Source organism: Alternaria triticimaculans (genome assembly GCF_023758025.1).
Source record: "Alternaria triticimaculans strain BMP 0046 chromosome Unknown scaffold_8, whole genome shotgun sequence".
Lineage (NCBI taxonomy): Eukaryota > Fungi > Ascomycota > Dothideomycetes > Pleosporales > Pleosporaceae > Alternaria > Alternaria triticimaculans.
The window spans coordinates 1125021-1142469 of NW_026055965.1; the positions used below are offsets into that span (position 1 = coordinate 1125021).

Sequence of the window (17449 nt, forward strand, 5' to 3'; positions counted from 1 at the left end):
CCGCCATATCTCTCTCTCACCTTCACGTATCCTCCCTTTGCCATCTATTAACGTCTTTCCTGCCTCACTCCTCTATCAACCACCATACATCAAACCTCCTTATACCCATCGCCATCCGCATTCAACATGGAGCCATCAGTCGAACGACCACAGACGCCTCCGCTATCGTACCTTATGACACCGCCTTCGACCGGCGGTATGGCTAAACGCGTTCGTTTCAGCAACGTCGAGTACCTTGACGCCGACGCCAACTCTAACAAGACAGGACGCGCAATCAAGTTCAACGAGGGAGAGTCACCTGAGGTCTTCTTCCACGAGCCAGAGGAGACGTTCGACACCGAGATCCGCGAGAAGAGCGATGACGAGGGTAGTACCTCAACCGCAAGCAACTTCGATCTGCCTTCTCCAGTCCCAGCCGACTCGTACACTGCCAAACCCACAGCCCTCGAGAAACACGACCCATTCGCCTCCCTTGCTCTCGCCATTGACAGCCCCGTTTCAGACAAGGGACCATTCCCATTCATGAACCTCCCCATCTCCGTTCGCAACATCATCTACTCGCACCTCCTAGTCGTTCCCGGCCTGATCTGCGTCCGCCAAAAGCACACCGTATTCCACGACGAGAAGAAAGCCTTCCTCCATGCCGAGCGTCGCGAGTTCCTCCCAGGCATCGCATACGCACTCGTCCATCTCCACGTTGACGGACATAAAACCCGCTTCTCGCTCGTTGGCCGCACCAACATTAACATCCTCTGCGCGAACAAGGAGATCTTCGCCGAGGCCAAAGCCGTACTGTATGGCAAGAACATGTTCGAGATCGTTAGACCGACGAACGAACTATGCCCACCACCCGACTACAGTGTGAGACTGTTTCCCCCCGGATGTCAGCGTCTTATCACCAAGCTCAACATCAAGATCCGTTCCTTCTACGATCTGCACTGGTTGCTGAACGGTGGATACAACGTCATGAAGAACTACTACCGCGGTCTTATTTCCCTCACTCTTGTTCTGGAAATGGACTCGACTAGCAAAGGTTTCGGGAAGACGTGGACCAGGAATGGTGCTGAAGAGGAGTGGGCGGACTATGTCCAGCGCCTGCGAGGTGAGATGGCGAAAGAGCTGTTCAAGAAGATGAAGGTCAAGGGTGCGGATGCGAAGATCGTTCCGGTCTGGATGAACTTGCGCGTTCTGTTCTCGGGCGAGGCATACGACGGCAGTTTGGCTGCTGTTGGAGATACTGGTGATGAGCAGCGAGCGAAGCAGGATGAGACTAGGCAAGGCTTGGTTGAGGCATGGGAGTTGTTCAAGAAGGGTGGGAAGTAAGTTTCAGGCAGTCACGGTTGAGTTGACCAGACTTGCGTTTTTACTATCGTCTAGTATCACAAACGGATCTTGTGTACTAGTACGCCATCTTGGAGATCCTTCTTGGACTTGCAGAGGTCTCGGACGAGTTTGAAGGACATCCTAATCATCACGGCGTGGATTAGCGTACCATCGCGCCTGTGCCGCCACATACATCTTCTAGTTGATTTCCCAAGTATATAGATTAATAGCATTACGCATTATACCAATATCCACCAGAAAAGTTCCCAGCTCCACCCAAATGCCGACTACAGTCCTCCCAGTATATGCCCAAGTCGTTATGTACCCTAATTTCCCGTCCAAAGTACCAAGCGCCGCGCTATATGATAATGCATCAAATCGTTACCACCCAATTTTTTCCAAGTCCTGCAGCGGCCAGCCTCCTCACAGTAGCAGTGTAAGCCATCCCGCCGCGCCAATAATCATACTCTCAATCCACTTGTCCAAACCGCCGGTGTGTGTAGATGGTCCGACTCCCTTACTTGTCTCGCCTATTCCGCTCGCTATCAAATCTCCAGCGTCGCGACTTCCCGTTGTAGAAGCGGAGTCTGAGCGCGTCGTGCTGGCGCTGTTGCTCTTAGGTAGCTTGGGTATGGTGCTTGTTTGGCCGTTGATGATCAAGGCCGTGCCTTGTTCGTCTAGAGAGTAGGTGGTTCCGTCGATTTCTATAGATGATCCGGGTACGAGGGTTGTTCCGTCGTTCAGAACGTACTCGGTCGTTCCGTCTCGGACAGTGTGTGCATACGTGACGCCATTGATGGTCAAGGCAGGTGCGGCGGTGATCTCCGCACCAGCAGCCAAAGTGGATGTAACGCCGTTGACGACGATGACAGAACCGGATGCACTCGTGGGCATGGAGTATGTGGTCCCGGAGATCGTGAGGACGCCACCAGGTGTGAGGGTTTGGTCAGGAGCGAGAACATAGGCTGTCGTGCCGCTGACGGCTTGCGCAGTGACGGATCTCCCGCCGTCGAGAGTGATGGCTGATTGTCCAGCATTCAACATCGAAGTCTGGCCGTTGACGACAAGGGTTGACCCATGACCCTCTGCCGGCATGCTGTAGGTCGTGCCATCGACAACAAGCGTGCTTCCTGCGCTAAGCGTCTGACCAGGCGCTACAACAAAGACTGTTGAGCCTCCCACTACGGTTGCTGAGACGGCTTGACTGCCGACCGTCAAAGCGGGGGCTCCGGTAAGCGCCGGAAGGTTTGCGATAGTCTGTGTGGCACCATTGACAATAGCTATGCCATCCGGTGCCATGCTGACGGTGTTCCCGTTGATAGTGATCGGAGGGCCGCCCGGCTTCAACGTCTCGGATCCCAGAACGTAATTTCCATTCGAATCTGGCGTGACGATCCCCCCACCAACAATGAGCACAGGTAAACCTTGCGTCGGAGCCGGATTGGGAGCTTCCGTCGGAGCCTGATTGAGAGCAACCGCGCTACCATCTACAACGATCTGTGTTCCTCCGCCATTTGTAGGTACGACCACAGGCACACCATTGATGGTCTTCGTTTGCCCTCGTGTGATTGTTACGGTTCCAATGATGATCACTGGAGGAATCTGATCGTGATTATCGTCGTTCGGGCTATCGGGCCTTGCCTGAGTCGGTTTGGGAGTGTTGATGGGGAGGACCACTCCTCCAATCGTTACGTCCTTAGTCGCGGTCGCGTCCGGAATGCTCGGTGAAGTTTTCCCACCATCCTGGGTCGGCTTGGCCGTATTATCGACTGGTCTATCAGGCTGACTGGGTGATGGAGAGTTATCGTCATGCCTGTCGTCATCGTTGTGGTTTGTAGGAGTAGGCTCTGCAATCTTGGCTGACATCGTAGGGTCCCCAGCGTCCTTTATCGATGTATCTTCACATCTTAAACATCCCCGGACCGTGACGTGAACTGAGGTGGACTCAAAACTGGTCGCGAGATACGTGCCTGTCAAGGGCGACAGGAAGATAGGAAGCGATGATAGAGGTGGTGCAGCCGGTGCGGCGATTCCCGAGGGCAACGGACGTAAATTCGATTGAGGCGGTCTACTGTAACTACACGTAGCGATGTCCGCGCCGTGAAATTGTTTCTGGATATCTGTGTCGTTTTTTAGATACTGAATTAGTTTGGAGGGTAGAGGCACGGGCTCGTCCCTTCCTGGGCTTGGAGGAAGTTTTCCAGTATGGGTTGCGATGAAGTAACTCCAGTCTGCGGATGCCGTTCTTGCAGGGGCCCAACTCGTTAAAGGTGCGACGTTTGACGAGCATTCTGCTGCTGTCATATTATACTGTGGCAAGAACACCTCTCGATATTTATCTACTCCACCAGACAGCCGGTTGTAGATGACATAAGTTGGACCTGCATCAAGGTGGAAGAATACACCTGGCGTTGGCTGTATGGTGAATGTCGGTGTCGAGCGTGTGATTATTTGACCCTCATCGAGGGTAAGAGTTTTCGTCTGGTTGACAGTCCGCTCCTCGGTGACCACAGTGTCGACAGTGTTGTTGTGCAAGTAAGTAGAATACTCCGTAACAATTGTCTCGGTCACCACTATACTGGTCCATGGGTTGTAAAACTCCCCAGGATTGTAAGACGTGGTGATGGGACCATACGCTGCGATGATACATCCGGTACACACACCAGTAGGTATCGGGGAGTTGCTATCGACTGACGTGATGTTCGGGAATGGCGGCGATTGACCATATGCAGTAGATGCGACGACTGTGGGTGTCATTGGTGAAACCAAGGTACTACTGCAATTCGTAGAACCAGGAGCCAGAGGAGAGGTAGGTATCTCTGGAGGAGAAACAAGGGAAAATGGCGTGGGTGTGTCCCAGGGGTGCACCTCATGAACCCAATCTAGACTGGTGACTGGGGAAAGAGATGAAGCTTGCGGCGCAGTCGAATCATGTGATGGAGTGTTGGTCGAAAGTGTCGTGACTGGAAGGTCCTTGCCTAGAAACATTAGTACGAATACCTTCGATTCGAACCTCGCTACATACCATCTGGGGTATGTTAGCTACCTAGGTAGATGATCTCGATGGGGAAAATGACGTACCTCTCCTGTTGTATCCATTGGCGTCTGAGCCAGCCGCAACCAGTGCAGGCCCAACAAGACTGATAAATCTCCGCATCTTGCTGTGAGCCTTCTACACCAAGCGAGTGATAGTGTGAAGGTCAAGCAAGACTTTGCGGACGTAAGAGAGTACCGCAAGAGCGAAAACAGCCAGTTTCTGCCCTAAACAGTGCGAATTCGAACCATTCGATGAAGGCTATTCGGACGCATGATCAGGTTGCGATCCATGCACGGCCCTAGCGATAGCCATGCTTAGCGGAAACACGAGGCACATACCGTTGACGCGTATGACCGCCAGGGCATCGCTGGACGGTGGACCCTCGTCTGCCGTGCTGATCAGTTGGATTTGCATGCTCTCGTAGGTCCGCCTAGAACCAAGCTTAATGCTGACATGACTTGCAATCAATTGTCTTCAGCAGCAACCGTGGCAGTCTACAACTTAGCTATCGGTGGCGCCATATGCAACGCTTGTCTCGATTTCCTGGTGTCAATCGGCATACCCTATATCCTCTAGGAGATCTGCCCCGCAAGAACGATCCAGCCTTGAACCGATCTCCTGGAGGTTGGAGCGACGAACTACTGGGTTTGCCCTTTAGGGCCAAGTGAAGAGATTGCTGGGCTACGTCTCAGGTTCTCGGCAAGAACAACACGATCATGTCAGGCGAGATAGTGCGAGTTACGTGACATGTCAGCGTGCCTTAGCCGATGCGACATGCGACCACTCTGGCTGAGAGGTCGCCGTTGACTTTTGGCATGCATTTGTCGAGCGCCATTCAAAGGGAACTTGGAACCGCATGACGAAGGCGCTCAAGGCGTGGCCGCTTGGGCCGAGATGGTGTCGAAAGGAGGCTGAGAGGATCAGCGGGAAGTCGTTCCAGGGCTCCGTCATTGGGCAGGATGATGACTAACGTCGCGCTACCCCTTAGCATGCCAACGGATACGCCTCTTCCATGATACCCTCGTATCCAGCTCGATTGACCTTTGAGGCTAGCCGGACTTCCCTGCTACTGTCACCGAATCAGGCTGCACTGCCATGCCAATCTAATAATTAGGGTGGGCGATCGTCACGTGGCGCCCGCAGTTGTTGGAGTGGGTTCTTGGAGCAAAACGCCCATGAACCGCTCTGGCCTTGAAAGCTTCCGATGGCCCTGGAACCGCATTCCCGGTAGCTGAGCTGACTCAAGCCGGCATACCAAGTCGTCCGACAGACGACTCCGCCATGTGTTGCACGCTTCGCACCTTCTAAGTCGTCGACCGATCGCTGCCAGGTCCATGTAGGGACGTCTCACAACCCTCACTACCATTCGCTCGCTACACCATGCGCCTCACACCGCGCGCTACCGAGGCCCCGGAGCCGTATGTTGTGCCACCTTCGAATAAGTTCGACGGTGCCGATGGGAGCTGGAGCACCTTCAAGATAAGCGTTGGAACGCCAGGACAAGACTTTCGTGTACTGCCCAGCACAAAGGGAGGTGTCACATACGTCATTGCACCGGAAGGTTGTTTGGAGGGAGTCGACCCTACAGATTGCCCACAACTCCGAGGGATAGAGGTTTTTCAAAGCGCGCAAAGCACCGGCTTCCAGGTCGACGCGTCGACAACATGGTCGGCGATCGGGCAATACGACGTTGATTTGGAGGATGCGCTCAACTACACAGGGCGAGGACTGTTTGGCCTGGATACCGTCACTCTAGGAGCAGCTGCGGACAGTGGCTCTTCTGTTTCGTTAACGCGCCAGGTCGTTGCTGCCGTTGCCGACCCGGACTATTATCTAGGAGTTCTGGGCCTAGGTCAGGCAAAGTCCAGCTTCAACAGTGGAAGCCAGCCGGTCGACTCGTTCCTCTACCTATTGCGCGAAAGCAAGAAGATCCCCAGCTTTGCATATGCGTATACGGCAGGCGCGAAGTACAGGTTGAAATCTGTATTCGGTAGTCTGATATTGGGCGGCTACGATGCGACGCGGTTCGAGACTGGTGCGAACGATTTCTCGTTCACCTTCTCACAAGACCCCTCCCGGCTCCTAACTGTTGGGGTGGACTCGATCATGGCTACAAACACGCTGCAGGGCACCTACTCCCTGACTTCTGGAGCACACTTCTCTGTCATTGATTCTACTGTCCCACATCTGTGGCTACCCGCAGACGTGTGTGCTGAGTTCGAGACAGCCTTTGGCCTAACTTATGATCCTCAAACAGACTTGTACCTTGTCAACGACACGATCCACGAAGAACTCTTATCCAAGAACCCGACCCTCACGTTCAAGCTCGTCGACTCCCTCGAAGACACGACTACAAACTACACCAATATAGAGCTGCCGTATGCGGCATTCGACCTCCAAGCCTCGTACCCGTACTACACAAACGCAACGAATTACTTCCCGATCCGCCGCGCCGCGAACGATACACAATATGCACTGGGCAGGACGCTATTGCAAGAGGCCTATCTCATAGTAGACTATGAGCGCGCGAACTTTACTGTTGCGCAGGCAGTCTTTCCTGATCCTCTGCCCGCATCAGACGTCATGATCATCAAATCTCCGAGTGATGCTACTGCCACGCCAGCTTCGTCTTCATCCTCAGGTCTCGGCGTAGGTGCCATTGTCGGCATAGTAATTGGTGCAATTGCCGCTCTCGCTCTGGTCGCGCTTGGTATATTTCTCTTCCGGAAGCGTCGGGGCAAGCAGCAAAAAGAGCAACGATACGAACTCGCAAGCAAGCACATATCGGAAGTTGGTTCAGGCACCGACATTCTCGCTGGCAGCCAGCCGCACAAAGCTGTGGGCCCGCAGGAACTCCACGGGACACCCTTGACTGAGCTTGCCTCTCCTGTCAACGAGCAATTCGTCGGCCATGCGTATCCACAGGATCAGAAGACAGTTATCAGCATGGCAGATGAACCACAAGAGCTGCACGGCGAGTCAATGATGCCAGTCACACCTAGATGGCGAGAGGTACAGCTGCCGCAATACCCTGGCCCACGCGAAGCGGATGCCGAGAGTAGCACAGGGCGCAGTGTGAGCGGCATAGCTAGCGATGACGGATACGCGACAGGCGAGTTTGGAGTACGCTCTGGCGTATCACCAATGACACCCCAATTCCCACAACATAAATATTAATGGTCAGCATTGAATACTGGGCGGCAGTCGTACCAAGGCGTTTGGATTTGGCGTACATCTAGAGATACCACTCGTGGACTGGGAATGGGCGGGACTTTGGTTACGAGCACACGAAACCGAATATAATAATAATCTTTCTCAAAGGCATACGATTCAGCCACCGATAACATTGCACGCGCCAACTACGACATCTGAATTTCTTCAACAAACGATGCCGTTGCCGTTTGATACTCGGAGAAGCTTGCAAGGGGTCTGAGAGTGCACAAGCAGATTGATGCTGGTTTCTACAGACTGAAATCACTTGCCAAGAATTACCGGGTGATCGGCTCGTAGGGCTGAAGGACATGCATTGTCATGACAAGGGTAGTAACACAAAGTTGGAACTGTGGGCTACTGACGAGCTCCATCCGGGAAGTGGAGACGTCGACCATGATGAATTTGATGTATGTGGTCCCAGCTGCGTACCTGCTTCGTTTTTCATGCAAGGACTTCTGTGGAAGTGTGTACCACTGGAGTATCGCAATCATGATCTTGTAGATGGCTCCTGGCCATTCTAAGAGCTAATTCTCGAAAGTAGAATACGAGACGCAGGGACAATAATGCTAGAGCCATAATTACCACCTGCAGCTTCCCAGGGTGCCCGCAACGCGTTCCGCTCGTGAGGCTGATGTCAGACACCACGCAGGCAGATGCAGCCCAAGCACAAGGAGAAGAACGACCAAATCCCAAGCCACTACAAGGCGCTCGCTGCATAACCTGGAAATGAAGTGTATGGATCGCGCTTGACGTGATCCACCTCCAACAGGGCAGCTGGCAGCTGGACTATGTTGAAGCTATGACGTAGGTGACACGCATGGCTGAAGCTACCATCACCCCTCATCCCCGCGCGCCTCCTCCGACCTAGACAACACACCAAACACCTAACTCCTGCCTCTGCTATTCCTCCACGTCAACAGTACACACGTACCCCGATACCCCAACCCACAACCTAAAACAAGCAATTGAAAATGGACAAGATCAAGGAGAAGCTCCACCTTGGCAGCAGCAAGAACAAGACGGCTGAGGACGATGTCCGCGCTGGCAATGTCGGCACCATCGAGGGTAAGTCAAACTTCGAGTTCTCGATAATCTAATCCACACCTATCCCTCGCGAATCACCAATCCAACATCGCGCCTTCCCGACTTCTCAACCTCAGCCTTACCCCAACCCATAACTAACCCACTCCACCAGAGAACCGCGACTCAATCGACTCTGAACTCGCCTCGATGCCCCCCTCAGAGCGCGTCGCCTACCTAAAAGAATTCGAAGACTCAGACAAGCACGACACGCCCAAGAAGGGCGGGCTCCTCGAGAAGCTCATCGCCCGAGGCAACAAGAAGACCGAAGACCAAATCGCCTCCGAGACCAAGGAGCGCGAGGCCCGCGAAGCAGCCCACCGCGAGGCGACACATGCGTCCCTGGGCCCCGGCGCCGGAGCCAGCGCGCACTCAGCTGCCGGACCCGGTGGATTGTAAGCGACACGAAGGAGACAAAGGGAGCATGATTGATGGATTGTGAGCGACCAGCATAAAGGTCCCGGGCGAGTATGATCGGGCTTCGTGGACACACATTCTGCCTGATTCGATTCGATTGTGAAGAAGGCTTTCTTGGCGATGGACTGCGATTACATCTACATACACTTTTCGAGACATGATGACTTCAATGATATGGTTATGAGCTGAGTTGTGTTTTCGTGGTTTGTAAAGTGAGTTAGGTTGTGTGATATGTATCCCGTCTTGCTTCCTCCATATGTCTGTGACGTCGTCTTTGATGGCCAATGGCCACTTACGCGCGTTCCACTACAGACCACTGATTCCCACCTCATACAAGCAAAAAATTTAAACAGGTCTGCAGACTACATCAAATCAAAAATCTGCAAAGCAAGTGACCCAACGTCAACGTGGGCTCTAGGGTGAGGTTGGCGTGTCCACGTCTGCATCGAATCCACTGCTGTCGTACGGGCTGTGTGGAGGTGATTCTGGGTTAGAACACCGCACACATGAAAATACGTACACGGTGTGGGGTGGCTTTATGGGTGGTGGGTGAGGAGGGTATGCGGAGGCATTTTGGTTGATGCCTTTCTCTTCAGTCGGCGTGACAGGCATCTTCTGCTCCTCCTTTCCTTGCTCTTTCTCCTCTTCGACTTCTTTCCCTTTCACATCACCGTCCTTTTGTCGCTGACGTTGTTCCCAACGCTCAATAGCTAGATTGGCTCCAGCTAGCACACCCCGACCAATGACGCGAAGTTCATTGCGGTAAAGGTATACCGTTCCCGCCAGAACAAGCGCTTTGGCCCATCCACCTGTGAACCAGCTTGAGGCGCCCGGTTCAACGTAGATTTTGCCATTGTATCCTTTGTTCTTCAGCTCGATGTTTAGTGCTGAATTGCCCATCAGAAGGCCGCGTGGGCGGAAAAAGCTAGAAGATGAAATGTGGGTTAGTCATGCTTTCATACGGTGAGTGAGAAAGGGAGGGAAATATACACTTGGCCGTTTTCGTTTTCGATCTTGAGACTGATGCCTTCTTTGAGAGTCTCCGCTCTGATGCTGTCTCTTATGCTATCTCTTACTGTGTTCTGCACTTTCCTCAAATCGCCTTCACGCTGTAGTTTCTTGATCTGGTCTTCGAGTTCTTGAGTTGAAGCCGTCCTCCAGTCGAACATATCGTAGAGGGAGGCCATTTTGAGTAGAGCAAGTATTTGTGTTGCTTCGAAGTTTGTAACAACTAAAGAAAGGCGAGGACAGCTTAATTATTTAAAGTGATGGAAGGGGAAGCAGAAGCGATTTTTTCCGTGTGTCAAACATTGTACTGGTAATTGTGCTGTGGGCGAGGGTATTTGGTTCCACCTACAGGGTGTCACCTGAACCAAATAGCACAACAAAGGGACGTAAATGAACATGGATAGATGAAATTACTGCCGACCATGGACTCTGTGTCCTAGAACCCTGACTTGCTCAAGTGACGAGCTGGTATACTACAAGTGCTTTCCAACACGCTTCCTTTTCCCTTCCCAATATCCAATATGTATGCCATGTACCCCTAGTCATGTACAAAATGTTAGAATGGCTCCTGAGGGTAAGCGGCTGATGAGAAGCTGGGTAGCGAGATGCGGAGGACCAGTGCTCTGCCCCAGTTGTTGCGTTGTGGTTCAGCGTGGAGCTGGTGGTAATGGCTGCCCTTTGTATGGCCAACTTCACACAGGAAGACCCTGTTCATCAGGTGCTTCGGGCGCCCCGCTCACAGCCCCGTATACCCTTATTGGTACCTGCACTTCAAAGCTCTCAGCAGGCAACCGTTGCGCTGCTGCTAATATGACACCCCGGTCGTCGCTAGATATCTCCTCCAAGAGATCATCCCACGATGTCTCCTCACCGTCCTCATGCGTTAGTCGCGGCGTGATGAACTCGATTCTGAGCTTCCACTCCAGACTGACGCCACTGGTAATAAACTCTGGTGTCGCATTGGGTGGTATAGTAGGCGAGAAGGCGAGCTTTTGCGCAAACAGCGCGTTCTCCGAGAACGATGCGTGCACTTTCTTTGTGACGCGGTATATCGACGCATTCGAGCGAAGCGCTATCGCCGGATCGACCTTCTCTGAAGTCTCCAGTGAGATTTGTATTGAGTAACAGGGAATGCGCGAATCTGTAAAGTCGATTACGGCAGACATTGTTTCGCCTAACCGGTAGGAGGGCCGCGCCAACATGATGACCGCGACACGGCGGCCGCTGCGAGCAATCTCAAAGCGATTGGCGCTCTGATTGGCAGCGCCTGTCAAGTTGCTGCGCAAGATGGCTGTATCAATAGCCTCCTTCATGGTCTGGGGCCCTTCAGCAATCGTTGAGCGCCCGGGCATTGTGCCCGTAGGTGAAAGCAAGCCCATGCTAGAATTGTGCCTAGGCCGATCGAGAAGATTGTCGACATACTCTAGGAAGTCGCTGAAAGTGTTCTCTTCCGTCTTGCTCGAAGAGGCGCCCTTCTTTGTAGGAGAAAGTTTTGCGCTCGACGAGGGATCTATGCTGGCTGTTCGAGCTTGATCGCGCAATATGATGTACGGAGACATGAGATCGTGTCCAAGAATCTCGCCACGGCCTGCAAAGGATTAGCATATCAACACCCGCATCCTCAGACCAAACATACTGTTCACACTGCCAAACACCCGAAACGGAACGTCCACATGCTTCACTTGTTGTTCTTTGGTCGATCCCGCGCGTTGTGTGCCAATGATGAGATTGTATGCTACCTTCATCGACCGCCCCTTATGCGAAGGTGGCAGACCTCGGGGTATTGTAAAGCTGTACGTGTAGCTGCGGCTTTCGCCAGGCGCAAGCCGCAAATCGACGAACAGAATGGACTGGGGAGTAGTGATGAGCGGGACAGTCTTGGAGCTGGCAACGCCTCGCATCTCTCGGATGCTGGAGGGCTCGGAAGCGCCCAGTAGCCCACCCAGCGACTCTCCTATGTTACCCCAACCGAGCGCGCCAAAGAGCCCACTCTCGCGCTTTGTCTTCTCTACACCCACTACACCACCTCCACCCTGGCCGCCTACTACTCCCTTCCTCTTTACCTCTTCGAAAGGTGCCTGGTTGATCAAGGATCCGTCCAGCGTGAAGGAACCCATGATTTGCGCATAGCCCATCATTATTGACTCCGGCAGAGCCTGTCTATTCGGTGGTGCCAAATGTGATGGTCGTCGATGATGCATTGGACGCTGTAGCAGACGCGCTGAGGGATGAGCCGCATATTCCGAAGCCAATGTCTCGTTGGAGTTGTTGCTCATCGAGTAGAACTCTCCACTACTACGTGGGGTGTCGTTCATGCTCGACCCAGATATTATCCGTGCAACAGGTGAAAGCACCTCGAGATTGTGGCTTCCAGATGACCGTAGATAGTCATGTGGCGGTTGTGGAGAGTTGCGCCGGACGTGTATGGGTTGCTTTGTCGGACTGCTACTGGGCTGCGGATGGGTGGCATCGTCGGGCGGAGGTGCGGCGGGGAACTTGAAGTTCTGGGAGAAGGAGTTGGACGGTTTTCGCCCTGTCGTCGGAAGGGCTGGGGTGCTCGGGGTGGTCGTGACACCAGGCCGCCGCCTGTTCTGACGCGCGGGAAAGGCAAAGTCGTTGGTGTCGCGGGCTAGCGGAGAGGACGCTTCACCAGATAGTGGAGATGGATGAGTCGCTGATCTGTGACCCGGTGAAGCGACTGCTATCATGTCAGCCAATGACGTATATTGTATGTGTCGTCCGTACTTGGATATGAGTTTGGCCTGCCGGGCACGACCTGCAGACTGGCTGATCTTCCGTGCCCTCTTGCCGGGCGTCTGATGGGTATGCCCCTCTCGTGGCTGGCTTCAGTTCCCGCATCTGCCCCTAAAGACACAATTGACACGGATCTTCCATGCTTGTGTGTGCCCGTGTTGTTGGCATGGATGATGCTCGGCGCGACAGACGATCGCCGGTCTCCAGCTGTCGATGGCGTATGCAGCGATAAGGCAGGGCGATGTCCGCGAAGCTGTGACGGCGGCAGCTGCGAGGCAAAGGACGAGTTGCGGGATACCGAGGGGCGCGTCGAAGAGTGGACGGGCGGTAGTTTGCGCTGTCTCTCCCCGCCCGTCGCGAAGCCGTTCTGCCTGCGGACCGGGGAGCGGTCGCGTCCTTCAGGCGGGGCTACATTCTTGAAGGTAATGGTGCATTCTATGTCTTCGCCGGCGAACACGGTAGAGTCCTTCCATTGTACGAATACCCGGATGTTCGACGCGGACATGGTAGGGAGGCTGGGCGGCGCGGGCTGCGGGTTCGTAGGCAGCTCATCGGGTACGGCGGTCAATCGGCATGGCGACTGCTAGTAATTGGCCCCCAAGACAGCTGAAATAGCAGCAAACTCCAGTTGAGGGTTGGTGACGTTGGCGGACCTTGACTGACAGCTGCGCCGTCATGACAGGGATGTCCACGGTCTAGGCGGCCTGTGCTTCTTGCTTGTACCTGTCCATCGCGTCTTTGTTCAGCCAACTACGACACAACATCCTTCACTACCGACATATTACCCACCACACCGAATGAACATCATACATGAATTGAACGCCATTGTAACTACTTAATATACCACATCGTCTGGTCATCGAGTGTTACCACCTCCTCGCTCACCACGGTCGCGTCGGCTACACTCTCCATCAATACATCTTCCTGTCCCTCCCACAACATCCGCACCCTCACGCGTTCGATAACACGTGCATGGAATTGGTTGTGGGAACTACCACCGAGCTCTTCGACCACCAGTCCAGGGGTTGAATGCACACAGCCCTTGATAAAGCCAATCAGGCAGATAATCATTAACGGTCCCGAAGTATTGCAGTGAACAGGGAGCTTGTCATGGGTTTCAACAGAAAACCAGCCGCCCGATGCGGTTCCAAGGAAGAACATCGCAGGCAGTCCACTCGTACTAGTCGAACTCACAACGATACCTGGTGCTTGAAACAACAGACCGCTTTCTGTCCTGTTCGCGGTTGTACGGAATATCGACTCGTAACCTTTCATGTCTATAATTATTGTGCCTTCATACTGAAGTAAAGATGCGGGGGCCCACTGAAAGCCTGGCTGGGATAATCTTTCACACTGGTCGAAGATCAGCGGCAAAGGTATGTGCGAAACTAGTCTCCAAAAAGCCGTCATTCTGCCTAGGGGATCGGATGCTGGAATCTGGGCTATTGTCGAACTGTCAATGCGAAGTAAATTTGCCAAACACAGAGGTTCATCGGAATGTACACTTGTCGATCGAAAACGTACGGCGTTGGCTAAGGTCTGCAAGGCACCCGCCTGGTCGGAAGAGTTTACTGGAATCCGAAGCTGCTCGATATGGTATAGGATCGACTGTCGCGCGACCAATCGTATATTTGGGTCGGCACTTGCCACCATCCTGGAAAGCCCTGACTGGAAGTCATACGGACCATCCGCGAATTGAAAGAATATCTTCCGGGCTAGGGCGCCTTCTTGAAGAGTCCACAACCGGCTGGTCCACTTGCTGCATACGATCCGCCATAATATCTCCACGTCACTGAGGTTATGTGCTGAGTATGTCAATAGTGAGTGATCCAAGACCAAGACGGCTGAGGCATTCTCATATGTGGTCTTCATCTTAGCTATTGCCATCGTTTGTATGTCTGATCCATCTTCGACCGGGCAGCAAATTGTGTCCAACCAGAAAGCTGAATATGGCCCCAACTCTGGTGGATGAGGAACGTTGCGTACCAGTCGCCGCAAGTCACTCAGCTGGCAAAACGGAATAGAGTTCTCGCGAGGGTTGCCTAACCCATCCGACCAAATGTGCGATATGGCTACGTATGGAATGGGCGCATGAGAAGAACTAGCGACCTGCCTTGGATTTCCGACAGAACTCAAGCAAAGCTTCTTTTCAGCCGTGATTGGACCGAACAAGTCAATGACAGGATAGGCGCCTTCCTCCAAAATAGCGCTCATTCTTTCAACGTCTGCAGCAACAGAAGAACAACCGTCGCAACTAGTAACATGTCGGGTGTGATAGCTAGATTCATCGACACAGGCATGACAGCAGGTCATTGTAGTGCAAGCTTCATGATCCAGAGTCTCATGGCGTGGCAGGTTTGCGACATGAACCAGATCCGTGAGCCTGAGCTTCATCATATATTCTCGTATACGGGATGGACACCAACCGCGGTCTAGCATCCGTTGCTCGTAGATTCCACCTAGACGACCGGCAGCCACAACCGGACTTGGATTTCCGGGGCCGTTGATATCCGGCTGTCGCCATTGCTGAAGTGTGAAGGTAGACGAGAAGTTGAAACTAACGACGTGAAAGAGGTCTCGGAGTAACCAGATTGAGTCGAAAATTTCAACTGGAAGAGGACTGCGATAGTCAAATGTGCTCATGAACTTGTAAAGTGACAATACGTCCGATCCTAGGCGTCCATTTGTGTTTGTCGTAGCTGTTATTAATATGTCCCCTTTAGAGAGCAGTTTGCCCATCAACGTGTTAGATCGATGTATGCGAGATATTAGATCTCCGTCCTGGATTGCGTAGCCTCCCGGAGTACTTTCCACGTAGTCGTCAATCAACGCGATTAGATTGGATGTGTCAACCACCCTACTTTCACCGTCACAAACTTTGGTGAATAGTTCCACAGCCGCGAACCGGAAGACCAAAGATAGTGGTCCGAAGTATTGCCAGAGCTGCATGAAAGCAACGAACTCTGCAGAAGGGTCTTCGAATAGCTTCTTCCATTCCAGAGCAGTCCTGTCGAAGTAACCTTGTCGCGCGGGAAACGTCTCGAGATCTCCTCCGTCGTACTCTTGATCGGTCAGGCAGGGCACTTCGATGTAGCCAATCGTCGGGTTCTTGGGTAAGGGTATGTGCTGCATGATGTCGTTAGTAACTCAGCCGTTGCGGTTATCCTCCAAATGGATTTGAACGTGCAGTATGATATACACTGCTACCTTGTTTGGCTGATGCTGAGCAAGCAGCTTGACAGTTCCTGCACGAGATGCGTACAGGCACCTGATAGCGACACTATCACAACGAATAAAGGAAATACACAAAGCTTGCGCTGCGAAAAGATGCAGCGATATGCAAAACTGAAGCGTAGTGGGCGCCTTCCGGCGTGCGCTAGGAATATTGTAAGTAGTAGTTGTTGTTGGGACGAGCACGTATACATCAGAGATACGTCATGTAAACGGATCATAATTGTGACTACGAGCGAGAGAGCCACAACAACCGAACACAAGAGAGCAGAACATGAGAACACGCGAACAGCCCCTAGAGCACAAGCCACAATAGATCATCGACTCCCTCATTCATATTCTTCTGACAGGCCACCACCACACAGAACAGATGCTTACTCGCATTCACACTAATCACCTCAAACAACTCACTCTCCAGCACTTTTGCAAAGTCGACCAGAATGCGCCCAATCGGTCCCCGCGAACTCTTACGAATCGATCTAAAGTCGCTGCGGATATCCATGTTGTGCCAGATGATATCGACGTCGAAGTCCTCATGCGGAGTGAAGCTGGCATCTGGCCCCGGCGATTCTGACCTAGGGGCAGTGGGGGCATTGGGGGTAGTAGGCCCTGTAATTACTGTTAGATTTATGTTTACAGAGGTCGAAAAGATAAGACAACTAGTGGCTCTGATGGGTAGCAACAGTGGGCGTGTGGAGGATTGGGAGCGCATACTCGGTGCACCTGCAGTATCGGTTACACTCTGCATCCTGGCAGTTGTAGACACTTTTGCTGTTGCAGCGACAGCCAGCCGAGCCTCCTTCGTAGCAGCGTGGTAGGGTGTTACCTCCGCTGCGGCAAGTGACTTCGTATTTGACAAGCGCTTCAAAGGTTCCGTTATCCGCGCTCTTCTTCTCTGGAGGGGTAGGCGTGGCAGTGATGATTGTGAGAAGAGTTGCTAAGACAGCTAGGTTGGGAAGGAGCATGCTGTTGCCTACACTATAGCCGGACGAATGAGGAGCTGCAGACAACAACCACGGGATGATGGCTACACTAACGAGAGGACCAACAGGCTCCTTTTATATTCGAAGCATGCTTCTCACGCAGAGATGTTGCGGCACAAAACACCGACCTTCTGCTCCCTTGGATAGAGTCTAACCTCCCTCCTTGTGTAGCGGCAAACCCAGTCGGCCGGAATTAGCTAATAAGAGAGCAAGGTCAGCAAGCATTCCCGCGAGATACTGTATCGTATATCAGGTCTTTCCGGCCTACTAGGGTTTCGGTCACACAGGTAGGGCAGTTGTGTTGGTTGTCAAGGAATGCCCACAAGTGTTTTAATTGACTTAGTTGATTTGGGATCCAAAAGCTCAAATAGGCTAAGCTTGATCCAACTACGGTACAACAATT

The 17449-nt window shown here is 52.9% G+C and overlaps 7 protein-coding genes across 7 annotated transcripts; 3 read left to right on the forward strand and 4 right to left on the reverse strand.

Moving 5' to 3' along the window:
• Positions 1-126: 126 nt before the first annotated feature.
• On the forward strand, positions 127-1323 carry J4E78_006289 (uncharacterized protein; the record flags this gene model as incomplete). The annotated part of the gene is made up of 1 exon (XM_049366902.1): positions 127-1323. One exon carries the CDS (start codon positions 127-129, stop codon positions 1321-1323), a length of 1197 nt encoding a protein of 398 aa, XP_049221608.1.
• Positions 1324-1746: 423 nt separating this feature from the next.
• On the reverse strand, positions 1747-3189 carry J4E78_006290 (uncharacterized protein; the record flags this gene model as incomplete). The annotated part of the gene is made up of 1 exon (XM_049366903.1): positions 1747-3189. One exon carries the CDS (start codon positions 3187-3189, stop codon positions 1747-1749), a length of 1443 nt encoding a protein of 480 aa, XP_049221609.1.
• A 2551-nt stretch (positions 3190-5740) lies between these two features.
• Positions 5741-7537, forward strand: J4E78_006291 (uncharacterized protein; the record flags this gene model as incomplete). The annotated part of the gene is made up of 1 exon (XM_049366904.1): positions 5741-7537. One exon carries the CDS (start codon positions 5741-5743, stop codon positions 7535-7537), a length of 1797 nt encoding a protein of 598 aa, XP_049221610.1.
• A 1007-nt stretch (positions 7538-8544) lies between these two features.
• Positions 8545-9052, forward strand: J4E78_006292 (uncharacterized protein; the record flags this gene model as incomplete). Its single annotated transcript, XM_049366905.1, has 2 exons — positions 8545-8638; positions 8769-9052. 2 exons carry the CDS (start codon positions 8545-8547, stop codon positions 9050-9052), a joined length of 378 nt encoding a protein of 125 aa, XP_049221611.1.
• Positions 9053-9484: 432 nt separating this feature from the next.
• J4E78_006293 (uncharacterized protein) lies at positions 9485-10257 on the reverse strand (the record flags this gene model as incomplete). The annotated part of the gene is made up of 3 exons (XM_049366906.1): positions 9485-9539; positions 9591-9995; positions 10061-10257. The coding sequence occupies 3 exons, from the start codon at positions 10255-10257 to the stop codon at positions 9485-9487; spliced, it is 657 nt and encodes a 218-aa protein (XP_049221612.1).
• Positions 10258-10770: 513 nt separating this feature from the next.
• Positions 10771-13563, reverse strand: J4E78_006294 (uncharacterized protein; the record flags this gene model as incomplete). The annotated part of the gene is made up of 4 exons (XM_049366907.1): positions 10771-11666; positions 11715-12776; positions 12824-13347; positions 13556-13563. The coding sequence occupies 4 exons, from the start codon at positions 13561-13563 to the stop codon at positions 10771-10773; spliced, it is 2490 nt and encodes an 829-aa protein (XP_049221613.1).
• A 2795-nt stretch (positions 13564-16358) lies between these two features.
• On the reverse strand, positions 16359-17028 carry J4E78_006295 (uncharacterized protein; the record flags this gene model as incomplete). Its single annotated transcript, XM_049366908.1, has 2 exons — positions 16359-16672; positions 16890-17028. The coding sequence occupies 2 exons, from the start codon at positions 17026-17028 to the stop codon at positions 16359-16361; spliced, it is 453 nt and encodes a 150-aa protein (XP_049221614.1).
• Positions 17029-17449: the final 421 nt, after the last annotated feature.